Raw genomic sequence first — 14,731 nt, forward strand, 5'->3', positions numbered from 1 at the left:
AGAAGGAAAGCGGGGCAGGTATTTTCACAACTTAAATGGTTTGCAGAGATCTAGTTCTGACTGCTTCCATTTGAGATGGAAAAAGTTTAATAAACGTATGAATGGAAAACAGGCAACAATTAGTAAATGATTCAGAATTACTCAAGATGGTAATTTTTTTTATATTTAAATAACCATAAAGTCTCAGAATTTGTAATCGTATCTGGAGTGTAAAAATGTCTAAAAATGAAAGCCTATCATTTAGCCCATTTAAAAGTAGGATCGTGATTAGTAAACTTATAAGGTACCTGGCTTGAAAGACTCACTCATACAGTCATCTGTGTACCTGAGAACACACAATGGGATAAGCCAGCCGACAGTGTTAGAAACAGTCTTTAAAATTCACGTTGAATAAATTTAGTCTCATCACGTCTGCTGCATATCAGGGGCTAGCCGTATTCTCAAATTATTCTTGGTAAGGCAGGCTTATATTTACAGATTCTTTTTAGAAACCTTGATTCTACATATTAAAATATATTATAATTCTCCTTTTTGTACAGACTAGAGATTACCTACACACATACTTGGATAAGAAAAATAAAACTCTTTACACAGAAGTCATCAGTTCATTTCAGGAAATTCTGTACCCCTGCCTGCTAAGTTCAATGCATGAGGGCAGTGCTGCAGGGGCCAGAAAATCAAGTATGAAACAAAAATTACCCTCCTGGAGAGGACACCTACACAGATGACTTTAGCACATGGTGGAGTGAGGTCAAGGCCATGACGTAACCTCTACTACATCGCCCTATTAGAAGGGTTCAGAGGAACAGGAGAGAAGAGAAGAAAAGGTTTCCAGAAGTTGGTGGCATGTGTGATGTGTCTCAAAGGGTACAGGCTCTCACCTTGTAGAACCACGGAAGGGGTTTTGTTAACGCCAAGAAGAACACGATGATTTAAGGCACAGTGGAGGCCAAGAGGGGTGGCCTAAAGGAAAGAAAGCAGCCCATTAGGCAGAAATGCAGGGAACTTGTGTGTGATCAGGTAGAGAAAGGGAGGATGGGGAACACTGTTCAGTGGACAGAATCTGTGAGCCACTAAAGGCAGGAGGGAGAGGATCTGATTTATGGGTTATGAAGAAACATCTGCCTAGCAATGTGTGACACACAAAGACCAGTGTGGGGCAAGGGGGCCTGGGAAACCACTGGGGCAGTCAAGGTGAGACGTAATGCCGGGGGGAATAGAAAAGAAGGGACAGAGGAGAAAAAAGTACATACACTGAAAGAGAAAGAGAGAGAATGAATATGAACTGGGGAGTGGGGTAGGGGGTTAGGACTGAGGAGGAAGAAAGTAAATATGATTCTATGCTTACAGACCTAGGTAATGGGACACTTAACAGGAACAGAGAAGGGCAAGTAGGAGTAAGCCTTGATTAAGCGTCCAGAGGACAACTTGCCCTTCACATCTCCACTTAGATATTACTTTTATAGACTACCCTTATCTGACCACTGCTCTGCCTATTTCACCTACTCCCAATCCCAATTAGACATCTCTTCTTGAGTGTCCCCAAGCACCTGGGGCCTAGGCCTATGAGAGTTCTTACCACTCTGAAAAAGGACTGTCTGTGTTAGGCCACTTTCCCTGCTGGACTATTAAGCTTCTTACGGGCAGGGACCAAGTTTGTCTTGCTCGCCCCTTATGCCCCCCTGCCTAGCACCAAAACCAAAAACCAAACCCACTGCCGTCGAGTTGATTACCGACTCATAGCGACCTATAGGACAGAGTAGAACTGCCCCATAGAGTCTCCAGAGCATGGCAAATGATGGCTGCTCATATATTTAGAGTGGCTGGATAAATGGACCCTGCCTGCAAGGAGCTTACAATCCAGAACAGAAGAGCAAATGAAGGATGGGTGAAAAGCTTTATGGAGAATTTGGCCTTCAGCTATTGATTTTAATTTTACACACCAAAAAAGTATAATGTAGACATGACACCAAGCCACTTGATTCAGTACTCAAACACTGAGCTGGTTTTGTCTCTTTGAGATTCAGCCTGGCGGGGGGAGGGGGAAGCACAAAACAGTAGGACAAAGACCTTGATTGCTTTATAATGATAAAGAAACTTTCTTATGTAGTGCTTGTTCTAATATGTCACAGACAACATACCTATGGAATAACAGATATCCAGGAAAGATCAAAGAAAAGGTATGTCCTACAATATGAACTTCTATTGCTGAACAGGGAGACAAACTTTTTCCACATATTCCCTGCAACTTAGAGATTTTATTTTTATCATAGCTATCATTTATTTTTTTCCCTTGGTAGAGAGGATAAGATAAACCATCTAATCATGGGCTCAGACACATGAAAAATGGTATCATCCCTAATGAAGTGACATAGAGTCATTAAAAGCACTGCTTAGCTTTCTCAAAGCAAGCATACTTAGACAAGTCACTTTTTTTTTTTAAATCAATTCCCATAGGGCCCACCCAATTACTTTCCAAGTGGGTCATCAAAAATAGTTCATGGAAATAACTGACCATGGGATAAAAATACAGTCACATTCAGTTGCCTCAGGTGGAAAAAAATGGTGGTAACTTCTAGCTTCCCCAAAACAGCAAAAGGGGGCGAAGGACAAAGGGGCAAGGGAAAGGGCGAGAAGAAAAGAAGCACCTGGCTAATTGTTTTATTCTGGACTTTACTATCCAGGGCACTCCCTCAGGCATTTTCACACAAGCCACCAACCTTCCACCTCCACTTGGTCGTCCCTGGATTTGATTTTACCTGATGATTGTACACCAACTTCTTACACAGCTAAGCATTAAAAAAAAAAAAAAAAATCACCTTAATTCTAATCTTAACTTCAAACTCCAAGAGGAAACAAGTTTGGAACACAGGCTGTGAAATCAAGTGCGTCCAAGGACCAGGCAGTGCTCATAAATGAAGCCAGTGTCATCACTGTAAACCTGTACGGTTAGGTTGACTCCGACTCATAGTGACCCTATAGGACGGAGTAAAACTGCCCTATAGGGTTCCCACAGAAGCAAACCGTCACATCTTTCTTTCACGGAGTGGCTGGTGGATTCAAACCAGCGACCTTTCGGTCAACTTTGACCACTGTGGGCTGTAGTAAACTAAAGCGCTCACACATGTCCACCCAAAAGGAGCTGCATTCCTTGAATCCAGGACCCGCTGCCATGCAGGAATGTGGGTGCAGGCAGTCTGATTTTCAGATTTTTCAAGAGAAACCAGAAATCGAGATTTTTATGTGATTTCTTCTGATTTACAAGCAATGGCAAGAAATAGAACTCTTTTAAAAACACTATGTGACCCAAGCAAAATATGACTGTGGGCGTCCAATTTGTGACAGCTAGGTAAGAGGTCAGAAAACTGGGCAAAGGTCAAAAACTACAGGCCTTCCCCTCCTATGTCCTAATAATTCGGGAGGCTTAGCACAACTCCTCGTCTCTCTGCAGTCAAGCGTACTAGGAAACCAGTACAATGATCACATGGCTGCAGTGCCATCACAAAGCTGGATCCAGGGCACTGGAGACTTCAGGGTGAGAAAAGCACTGATGATCTGATGTCCTCCTAAAACATTTCCTGCTCTTATAGGCCAATTTCTGGCATATAATAAACAGCACTGCACGTAAAGCACTTTGCACAGTGCCTGGGGCACATAACAGAACTCCGTTAATGTCAGCTATTATTGGGTTTTATTATGAACAACGGTAGAACACGGATCAGACTGTGCATTTCTTCCTTGAACGAGAGATTTTGGTCCAATGACAAGACTCATAGTCCTCTTTAGACATGAGAAGAATTCAAAGGGAACTGCAGTCATCAATGAGGGCTTCAGCAATTATATAAAATAACCTGATTTATGCCCTCACAGGGTGTTTTATTATTTTTACGGATATAATAATGGGTTGTAAAAGTTTTAATTTGAATGAATATGAAATTTTGAAGTTTTGTCCTACTTTCAGGTAAGGAGGATCATAGAACAGCCATTTAATGCTACCAAGTCCAGCACGGATAGGGCACAAAGCCCCAATTTTTCCAGGAAAGTTGCCCCACCTTCCTGGCTCCTCATATGACCACCTAGTTGTTCAATGTCCCTGGGTGGTACAACTGGTTAAGTGCTAGACTAGAAACCAAGAGGTTGGCAGTACAAACCCACCCAGAGGCGCCTCAGAAGACAGGCCTGGCAATCTGTTTCTGAAAGGTCACTGCCTTGAAAGCCCTACAGAGCAGTTCTACCCTGCACACAAGGGATCACCATGAGTCAGAACTGACTTGATGGCAACTAACAACAACACAACTAAGGGGGCAGGATAGGGAAGACTTCCTATAAGCAGCCTATGAAAGCCTTACTTCAATTCATCTCGGAGTTGCTCATAACATTTTTAAAAATCCTCTAACATCAACTATGCCTTTCCAACCACTGACTTGGAGCAAGAGTTCCAAACGTCTATCAAAGAATTAAATTTACTTGCTTGAAAAGCAGAGATGTCACTAGGCAAAAGAATCAATTATTTTAAAATAAAGTTACAATGCTTCAAATTGTCCAACTTCCAAAGGACTGAGAAAACATTTTTTGAAATGGAGTCAAATGTAGAATACAGATTGTGTCCTACATTCAAAATTTGTCTTTCTAGAAAGCATGTTTTAATGTCAAAGGATATAAAGCAAGCTGTGAACAGAAGACTAAAATTAGCTCAAACCACAAATAACCTAACATACTTATCACTTCCTTATGATCAACCTACAAAAATCAAACATTAAAGGTATTTACAAAACTAAAGGTGTGATGTCAATGTAATCTTTTAACTTCAGTTTTACCATTTCTTCTTTCTAAAATGGACCTGACTTTTAAACATTACCAAAGAGTGACATTTTACTGATTTGAAGGCAAGTATAAGGGAAACCATTAGAAATACGCTTTGCCCTGTACATAAAACAGCAGGTACTGTGCAGTTCTTAAGTGGTTAGAACGGTAACCACCTCCTCAAACTGAAGATAGGAAACTTTAGGTGATGGGCCACACCTACTTCCAGCTGCATTTTACAGTGACAGCTAGGAACACAGCAGACTACTACTTCCAAAGTATGCTTCCATCTTTGAATGCCATTCATTTCCTACTTTCACAAGCAATATCTTCCAATGAATGAAGTCTGTGGGAAACACAAAAGCCTGTTGCCATCAAGCAGTAAAGTAAGTTGCATAAAGAAGGCTTAGCTGACAAACATGCAATCCTGAAAAAAAAAAAAAAAAGTAGTAGGTTTGCTAAACTTCAACTACTCTTTCAGTGATTCTCTCCACCTGATAACTATGTTTTTATAAGTTTCCTGGGGAAGATTCATGTTAACAAAGGACAAAAACAAATAGTTAGGATGAATCTAGAACCTACCAGCTGCCACTGTGCACCCGTCAAAAACTGTTACTCAAACTTTCAAACACATTCTAATTGGCAGGTAGAAAAATAAAAGAAAGTAGCAGGCCTCTGCCATTACTTGTGGTGTGAATAGATTTAATAAAATACTGCTAATGGCACTACTACTCCTAGGATTTATTCAAGGAAAACTGTCAGTAGATCATGAAAGAATATTTAAATATACTTAGAAATGGTACCATGAGCATTCCATCAAAGATCCATTAAAACCCAGCACCCACTGGGATACAGTCTCAAGGAATGTTCAAGAGAGATGTGGACCAGCTGATACTTGAGTGTGAATATCCATCTGATAGACGGGGGACTGCTCCTCATCTTGGTACTGTTCCGCTCACCCCCACCTCCAGGGATGATCCTGAAAACCATGGCAACAGGGACTGGACAGTAATAATGGCAATGCTCTTAACCCAAGCCAAATCCATTGCTATTGAGTCGATTCGGACTCACAGCTACCCTACAGGACAGAGCAGAACTGTCCCATAAGGTTTCCAAGGAGCAATTGGTGGATTCAAACCACCAACCTTTTGGGTAACAGCCAAGCTTGTAACCACTATGCCACCAGGGATCCTCTTGACTCAAAGATTTTGTTAAAATGCAGTTCAAATCAGAGTAAAAAAAATAACAACAGCAAAAAAAATAACACCCTCCTCCCAAAAGACCACTGGGTACCTTTTTAGAGGCCTCTTCTTTCTAGGTAAAAGTTAGCCACACAAATACTTATGACCCAATGAAGGCGTATCTCGCCTTCACCCTTGAAGAAGCAGACTGAGCCCTGAATATATCAACAGCGCAGCAGTACAAAATCTAAAAGGGATATTTATAACAGTGACAAATGTTCAACCATCAAGGGAATTTAAAGCCAATTTACCGTATTATGCTAAATGCAGTTTGCCTATTTGTTCTTTAGAGTGAAGCTATATTCAGAAGTGATTTCATCCTCAGACATTTTTAAGTAACCCTGTGTTCTTAAGAGAACTCCAACTATTTAGAATAATTACTTGACGTTCACTTTCCTGTAAGTAATTCACAGTAGTGTATAATCCTCTGAGTAACCAGTACCCGATCAGGGGAAAGAAAAAGACAATTAGCTAAGCTGTTTGCTGGAACTTAGTGTGGCAATTTTTGAATAAGATTCTTCAAAAGGAAGAGATGTACCAATAGGAGGATCATTAAGAAAAAAAAAAAAAAGCCAAGGAAAAAATGTTTCATAACAGAGTAACGGAGATAAGACAAAGACTTTCATTCACTAATCACTAATTAATAAATTAAAAAATGCAATTTCTGGAAACCTAGTTTTGCTATGTTCGTTTTATCTGTGCAAGTGGCGCCAATCACCCACAAAAGCCACAAACACAGCTGAGGCTTTTCAAGCCTGAGTCTCTGGGAGGAAACCTCTGCAGTAAAAGAGAGGAGCCCAGGGTACAAAACTACGTGGTCCAAAGGTTTATTCAACAAGTGGCCAACCCTAAATTAAGGATTTAGAATTTTCTGGTACAGCAAGTACTAGATTAAGTAGATTCTAAATTGCATATTTCCCAGATAATATTAAAACAAACAAAACAAAAAAACCCCAAACCTACTGCCATCAAGTTGATTCTGACTCATAGCGACCCTACAGGACAAAAGAAAACTGCCCAATAGGGTTTCCAAGGCTGCAATCTTTACAGAAGCAGACTGCCACATCTTTCTCCCACGGAGTGGCTGGTGGGTTCGAACCGCTGACCTTTTGCTTGGCAGCCAAGCTCTTAACCACCACGCCACCAGGGCTCCCAGGAGAAAATATAGACCTTAATTTTCACTTTGCTAGTAAGCCATGTTTATTCTGTGAGTCTGTATTGAAGAAATGATTTCTTAAAACACTAATTCTATCCACTTACCATGGAGTATATCCATAACATTTTACTGCCTTGGTAGAGCAAGCATTCTGACAGGCAAACTGAACCAACCCACAAATTTAAAAAAAAGATTGGAAACCATTTATCAGTAGTTACTACTTTGTCGCAGTGTGACTTGTACCAAGTTCTGAAGATCAATAGATCTGAGTGCTAGACTTTTCATTGGGTGTTTTTTTTGGGGGGGGGGGGGGGCGGGGATAAAACTCTTCCATGGGAAATGGTCTAGTTTCTAGTTTTCAGACATTTCAAAATTTACAAGCGTAAATCAGCAAGATACAACAGTCAAGTTGGCTTGGAAAAGGAGAGGGAAGCAGCTAGGGCACTATGAAGACTAGTTTCTACACACAGTAAAACAATAATTCTAAAATGCTGGAGACTTAGGTACTTTCTTCTCAAGAGTGGCAGATGTGTAAACTGTCATATTATTCAAACGAAGCTGAGACCAGATGTAGGTTTCTTTCTAAAACTACAACATAAGGGGTAACGACTCTTCATGTACCTAGCTGGGGTTGAATCTTTCGTAAATTCTCAAGAATCAGTTCCTCTATCTTTTACAGGAAAAACCACCCAATTGCTACTCAGAGAAAAGTTGCAAGCAGAGCTGTGTGTCAGTGTTACTCATTTTCCCACATCACGATATCAAACGAGTACTATTTGTGAAAAATGCTTAATACCTCTTGGGAAAAAAAGACTCAACAAATCTTTTGAGCCTTTAACTATACTGACAAACCTTTCAATTTCTGAACCTAACCGTACCCACCTACACCCACACTGACAGAACTGAGTAACCACTTCAAGTTTTACAAGGATTATTTCGGGAACGTTAAATTCTCTTTGTGAATACATTAACCCGCTGCTGTCAAGTAGATTCCAACTCATAGCGACCCCCCGGGACAGAGCAGAGCTGCCCCCCAGGGTTTCCAAGGCTATAATCTTTGCTACAGCAGACTGCCCCAGCTTTCTCCCACAGAGCGGCTGGTGAGTTTGAACCACCAACCTTTCTGTTAGCAGCCAAGCACTTAACCACTGTACCAACAGGGCTCCTTCTGTGAGTACATTAGGGATCTTTATTACTTGGTGTGACCTTAGTGATCAGTTAGTCCAGGGTCATTTTTAAAAAGGGGGAGACTAAAGCCCCACGGAAGTAAGAGTTGTTAGAGCTGTAGCTAGAACTCAGACCCTAAGACCACAAGAAAAGGCAAAAACATTAACTACTCTCTCTGCTTTGAGGGTGATTTGATCAAAGGCCAAAAGTGTCTGTCTTCACTATTTACAGTCTGTAAAAATCACAGACCTTTGTAAGGGTTGTTACTTTATGGAGAACTATATTTTATATCCCACAATCAAAAAAAATTTTATGAATCAACCACACACAAAGCCCTAGAAGACACATGAGAACAAACTGAAAGTGAAGAGGACAGAGTAACTCAACAATTTTTCAAAACCAGGTGCCACTGAGACAAGTCATGGCAACTTCACGCGTGTCAGAGTAGAAGTGGAGGGACGGTTGTTACCTCCAAGATTACCTCAGGCCAAGAACGAATTTGCAGTTAAATTTAAAGCTGCTGTGAAACAAGCTGGAGGTATCAACTTCTACTGGGTAAGAATTCAAGCCTTTCTTCCAAAGCCACCAGGAGGGAATACATACATTCTCATCGGGCCATGACTCAAAATGTGACGGTTTTCGCACAGTGTGACCTCTGCTATTGGTACCAGCGCTGGCTACTCTGTTTCTAATCATTTTCTCCTCACCAGAATGGGATTTGGGAGCCACATCTTGGACATCTTTACACCGTCAGGGCCTAGCCAAGTGCTCACAAGTCTATTCAATCCCAACATTTGTTAGGCACTTACTTTGGGCCAGGTGCAGAGGACACCAAGGTGAATGAGAAAGATGGGACGGCCGACCTCAAGAGGCCTGGACTCCAGAAACTCCAGAGGACACAGCAAATGACAGAAACAGCTCCAAAGAGAGAAAACTTTTAGAAGAGATATGAATGAAAAAGCATGAGCACACAGGTGACAGAGCAAACAAGTGCAAAAGGCACACATTTGAGCTGGGAGGTGCAAGCCAGATTGTGGAGGAAAGGCTTTCTAGACAAGTTGTTAAGCAAAGGTGTAGAGGAATGAAAGATAAGGAGTGTGGAGCACCTGCATCTTCTGGTATGGCCAGAACAGGGGTACACGGGAGGGGGTGGCTGGTTTCACTCATTTCTGCAGCGTGAAACTAGAAAGAACTGCAAAATACACGGCTCTAGACCACTGGAGTGGTAGAAAGGATGCCACGGTGACCAGCTAATGAAATGTGGTAGAGGGAATCCAGAGCTGCTCCGAAGTCCCCAGCACTCCTGGATACTCTAAACATGCACCGGGAACCGCTGATGTCAAACTGCAAGGCCTCGGAAACAATAACCCAGCTAGAATTCCAATCTTCCTGAACGTAGGCAGTATAAAGAAACAGCCCAGCCCTTGTGTCAGTATTAATTGGTTAGCATTAACTAATTAACATGAACACTGTGGGGAAGAATGCCAGTCTGTGCAAAAACGTACCTGGGCTGAGGCAGTCCCTAAGAAAACATACCTACCATTAAAAACACTGCCTACAACAAAAATTGTCCCAAGAATTCTGCAACCTACAAGATCAGCCACAGAAAACAGACAAAACAAGAAGCAGAGAGGCAAAAAAGAAAAGGCACAGTTATTTCACTAGGTGATGGTCTGAAAAACTCCTACAGAAAATTTCTTACTCATTTCTACCATGAAATTCGGTGTATGTTCAATTACATTATTCGAGACCACGCATTTTTATGGGTTTTGAGGAGCTATTCATACGAAAATGCAAAATGCAGTGGGGAAGCAATGGATCCCGACACTACATATCTGGAAGCTGAAAACCATCGACATGACCGTTATCCCCAGCTGACTTTGCAGAACCATCTGGCATGGTTTACTTACTTCCCAAAGTACCAAAAAACCAATAACCCACTGCCGTCGAGTCGATTCCGACTCACAGCAACTCTGTAAGACACAGCAGAATTGCCCCATAGGGTTTCCAAGGCTGTAATCTTTACTGAAGCAAACTGCCACATCCTTCTCCTGCTGAGCAGCTGGTAGGTTCAAAAGTACCCAAGTATTCCTATAAATATGCCAGTGATGTCAAACAAACAATGATAGCAAAAATCTCTTCCCTCCACTATTTCTACTTGTGCTCCCGGCTCATTTATACTGGTCCAGACAATTACACCAATTCCAAAGTGATGATCAGATACTTAAACTTAGTTCACTCAAACTAGGACTAAACAAGAACATTTAGATCTAATGCATCACTCAAGATGACTAGAACTTCCCAATCTTTCCATGCCATTTCCATTTGTCTTTTTTTTAAATAAGTGCAGTGAATCATGGCGTATAGACCTTTCTTCTCTGTACCAAAATACAGCTTTTTGTCTCGGAAGAGAACAGTATTTAAATAAACACTATTGGGAAGTCTTAATATTCTTTTCCTTGGACTATAACAACACAAGCTGTACACAGCAATACGGAATTTTAGTGAATTATCGTTACGACATGGGTTTTCATGCAGTTGGGCATTAGATCGCATTTGATAATGAAAAAAAAAAACAACCCGTTGCCGTCGATGAAAGCAGCTGTACAAACAAACGTCAACTCGAAGAGTGGCCCATTTTACCAAGGCTGCCCCTAACGTGGAATACATCTTGCCTGCAAGTCCAGGGCTATTGTTGCCATCTCCTTCATCTGAAACAATGAAACCATTGACACTGAAAGAGAGTGACCAGTGTCAGAGAATCAAAGAATTCAAAAACACCTGATCCAAGCTCTCTTAAACCACAGATGGAGGGTGGCGTATCATATTCTTGTCATCATTCAAGCCCTCTCTTCTCTCCTTCCAGCTTCTAAAACTGATCCTTTTTTATATCTGTGCCTCTCCTCTTTTGGACAGCCAAGCCAACTCAAACTTGAGACCTGCCAAGCAGTACTTCCACTTTTCACACCAAAGTGCTTAAATGCTAGAAAACAATTTTTAAAGCTATCTAAATGATGCTATCAAAGCTGACTTTTTATAGCACCAAATGCTTATTAGTATCTGTGCTATTATTAGCATTGAAGATTACAAACCCGTCTACGCTCTCTATCAGACTGAGCTAGCATAGAATCTTTGCCTGGAACATTTGTTTTCTAAGCTGCCACATTCCTCGGCACTCAAAAAGCCCACTTCGCCCTTTATTCTTTTCCCAAGTTCTTGCTTTTTTTTTTTTGTACTAGTTAGAAAAAAGGTTAGGATAGTGAAAGATGACTGTGCTACCTTATAGCAAAGTTTTAAGCAAAAATTACATGTTATCTTTCTAGTCACAAAAGAGTAAGTGAGGTCAATATATGACTCTAAGGCTACCCTCATTTTTCCATGCTATATACAACATTAATTTTTTTAAACTCATTTTCTACCAACCATAAGCACACTGCTTTTAATTCTTGGAAAATAATGGTTCCGGTAAACTGACACACAACTTGGAAAATCTGCCACTTAACACTCAAGGTCATTTGAACTCCACATTTAAAAAAATGCTACAATTGTACAAAAAAGAGCAACTTACAAACTTAGTAAGGGGAAGAGCCTCTGACTTCAATTTTAGAATATCTGCATGGTAAGAGGTAAGAAAAGGCCACAGTGGATATTTCCTTAAGGTCAGAAGAAACCACCTCCAGTAATGTGGCAATCTATTAAGAAGCTGGGGAAATCTCAAGATAAAGCAATCTTGACTAACTCTTGTAGTTCAAATGTGATACAGAAACTTAAGAACAATGAAGGAAATTAGTTGAAGACCAACATGCTTCATGCTAGCAGCTTGCTTAATATAATTTCAACAACGCTTAGGTGACAGGTCAGACTACCCGCACCTAAAACAGTAAGAAATCGGATTCAACCAAGAACTTATCTACAATATAAATTTGCAGTTGAGTCAGTTTCAGTACAAAAGATTTTTTCTCCAAAGCCTGCAATTGTGATGGAGTATGTTGTAGTCAATTCCGACACTTCAGAGCAACAATTTTCCTTTAAAGCCATTTTAGACTCTGTTGCATTAAATTTGATGTAGATAATGTGTCCACACATTCTCAAAGTCACCAGTGGCACTCATTCCATTAGCCTACAGAGACTAGGCACGGAATACAAACTTTTATATTGATCCATCATATTTATACAGATTACAGTGGTCTGGCAACATTATAAATATTACAGTCTATCAGAAGATAATATACATCACAGTCCAAGTAAAAAGAGTCCTGTCAAAGAAGCTTAATGCAAATCCACATGAAAACAAGGCTGCCAAAAACAGGCTTTCGTCAGTCAAGCTCACCAAAGAGCTGCTTAATGCTGTTTCTCCTTTTTAAGAGGAGCTCAAAATAGATTTTAATAAGACCAGCTGATGGACACCACAATTTGCCTTTTGAGCTCAAGCTGAAAACAGAAAAAACTGCCTTCCCTCTTTACACAAGTAACAAAATCTCTCTATTCTGCACGTTGCTTATTCAAGATACCAAGTGTGGTTTTGGTTAATCCTCACAACCCCCGCAATGACATTTAATGGGGAATGTGTATTTTCTTTAGAGGATTTAACTGGTTGTGAAAGCAGACCTCTTCGTATTTTTAATCTGACGCTTTAGAGATAGGTGACAAACCCTACCTTGCTAACTTTTTGCTTACGAACCACCGTAACCCACCCGAGGTCTCGGAAGACAGTTCGTCTCAGCTCTGAACCAAGGATGGGCTGCCCGTTGAGGAAAGATGCTACTGAGAGTAAAGCCTTAACCTTCCCTAGCCCCTGCTTGAAAAGGCACTGTTTTGGCCCTGATGGAATGGTGACTGCAGACCTCCTGGCTGGAAAGCTCTTTAGCCTGATACACTCATAGCCTGCTGTGACTCTTCATTCAGCCCACAAAGCAAATGTCTCTTCTTCTGACAGACAGTCCCTGCTCTCTCTCACTAAGGTAGTCCACCTTTCATCTGGAGGCGCCCTACCCCATTATGTTTTGTTTTCCTCACATCTTTTGTTACCATCCGAAATCATCTGCGTATGTCTGACTGCCCTATTCGACTCTAAGCTCCACAGGGATAAGGCTTTACCTGTCTTGTTCAACACTCTCCAGCGCCTATAGCGGTGGCTAGCACGGAATAGGCGCATCACTTTACAGACACTAAATGAATGAGCAGGAAGGGGGAAAGGGGCTCTGTCATCCTTGGACTCGACGGACACTGAGACCAGAGGAAAGGAAATGTGAGGGGGGAGGGGGCGAAACCCTTTCCCCCGGGAGACAAAGGAAGAGAGTCTGAGGTGGTCCCGTCTAGAAAAGGAAGTCGTGGGGGTGTTAAATCCACCCCAGGGGACAAAGAGTGGGTAGGCAGGGGGGCGGGGTCGCGGTGCGAAGGATTCGCGCGAAGAGTCTAGATGGGCGGCCTCCAGGCTTAAGAGGTCACCCGGGCTAGAGGATATGAGGTAGGTGGGGGATCTCAGGAGGCTGCGAGGCCCGAGCGAGACGCAGGCCCACCCGGGGGACAAAGAGAGAGGGGGGCGGCCTCTGCCGCTGTCGGATCGAATCCTCAGGCAGCAGGGCCGAGACGGAGGGCAGGACGCAGAGGGAGAACGGGGCCCGGTGTTCCGAGGAGGGTTCCCGCGGCCTAAGCAAAGAGCCTGTCGCGCTCGGGGGCGCTCCCGCACCTGGTAAATGGCCGCCCAGCTACCAGCCCTGTCGATCTGCTCGAACTCCTTTTCCATCTCCATGACGGGCCAGGGCGGCTGTTGCGTCTCCTCCTCGGCCCACTGCGACGTCTGCCGCCTCAGGCCGCGTCGCGATCTTAGCTTTGAGTTCCACTGCAAGCCTCGACTCTCGCCGCTACCGCCGCCCCAGCCGCCGCTGCTTCTTCATGTCAACCCGGCAGCCGGAAGTACGCACCGCGCCTGCCGAGAGCCCCGCCCCCTAAGCCGGAGGGCCAATCCGCGCTCGAGGATGAGGGCAAGCACTTCCGCGGGGCGGAGTCCGGAGGAGGTGCCGGGGGAAGTGGCCTCAGCCCCGCGAGACGTTGGGCAGCGCGCAGGTTCCCCCGCCTCTCCGGGGGTCCGGGCTCGGGCGTGGCGCGCGCCCGTTGCCTAGGCGACCCCAGGGCACCGAGCCCACGGTACGAGGGTTGGCAAGGCCTGGGGTGGGTCTTGAATTCAAACCTCGGCTTGGCCTCCTGAGTTACAGAGTGACCTTGAAATAGTCACGCATCCTTCTTGCAGCGCCAGGGTCCTGGACTCAGTACTCCCAGCTAGAGCACCGACGGAAGACTGCAAGCCCCGTTCACCGTCTCCCGGCTCTGGCCAGAGGAGGCCCGCCGATTTTAACGAAACAGG

The 14,731-nt window shown here is 43.1% G+C and overlaps 1 protein-coding gene across 4 annotated transcripts in view; it reads right to left on the minus strand.

The window, feature by feature from the left end:
• Positions 1-14,258, minus strand: part of PTPN1 (protein tyrosine phosphatase non-receptor type 1) — a 78,342-nt gene extending 64,084 nt beyond the window's left edge. Inside the window, exon 1 of one of the 4 annotated variants that reach the window (XM_049870082.1) lies at positions 14,057-14,169. Coding sequence is in view for 2 of the 4 variants with exons in the window: in XM_049870079.1 (XP_049726036.1) it covers positions 9,177-9,374 (198 nt within the window). In the remaining 2 variants the exon portion in view is untranslated. The other 3 variants (XM_049870079.1, XM_049870081.1, XM_049870080.1) reach the window with 3 other exon arrangements.
• Between the last annotated feature and the right edge of the window lie 473 nt (positions 14,259-14,731).

The sequence above is a fragment of the Elephas maximus genome, chromosome 25 (assembly GCF_024166365.1).
Source record: "Elephas maximus indicus isolate mEleMax1 chromosome 25, mEleMax1 primary haplotype, whole genome shotgun sequence".
NCBI lineage: Eukaryota > Metazoa > Chordata > Mammalia > Proboscidea > Elephantidae > Elephas > Elephas maximus.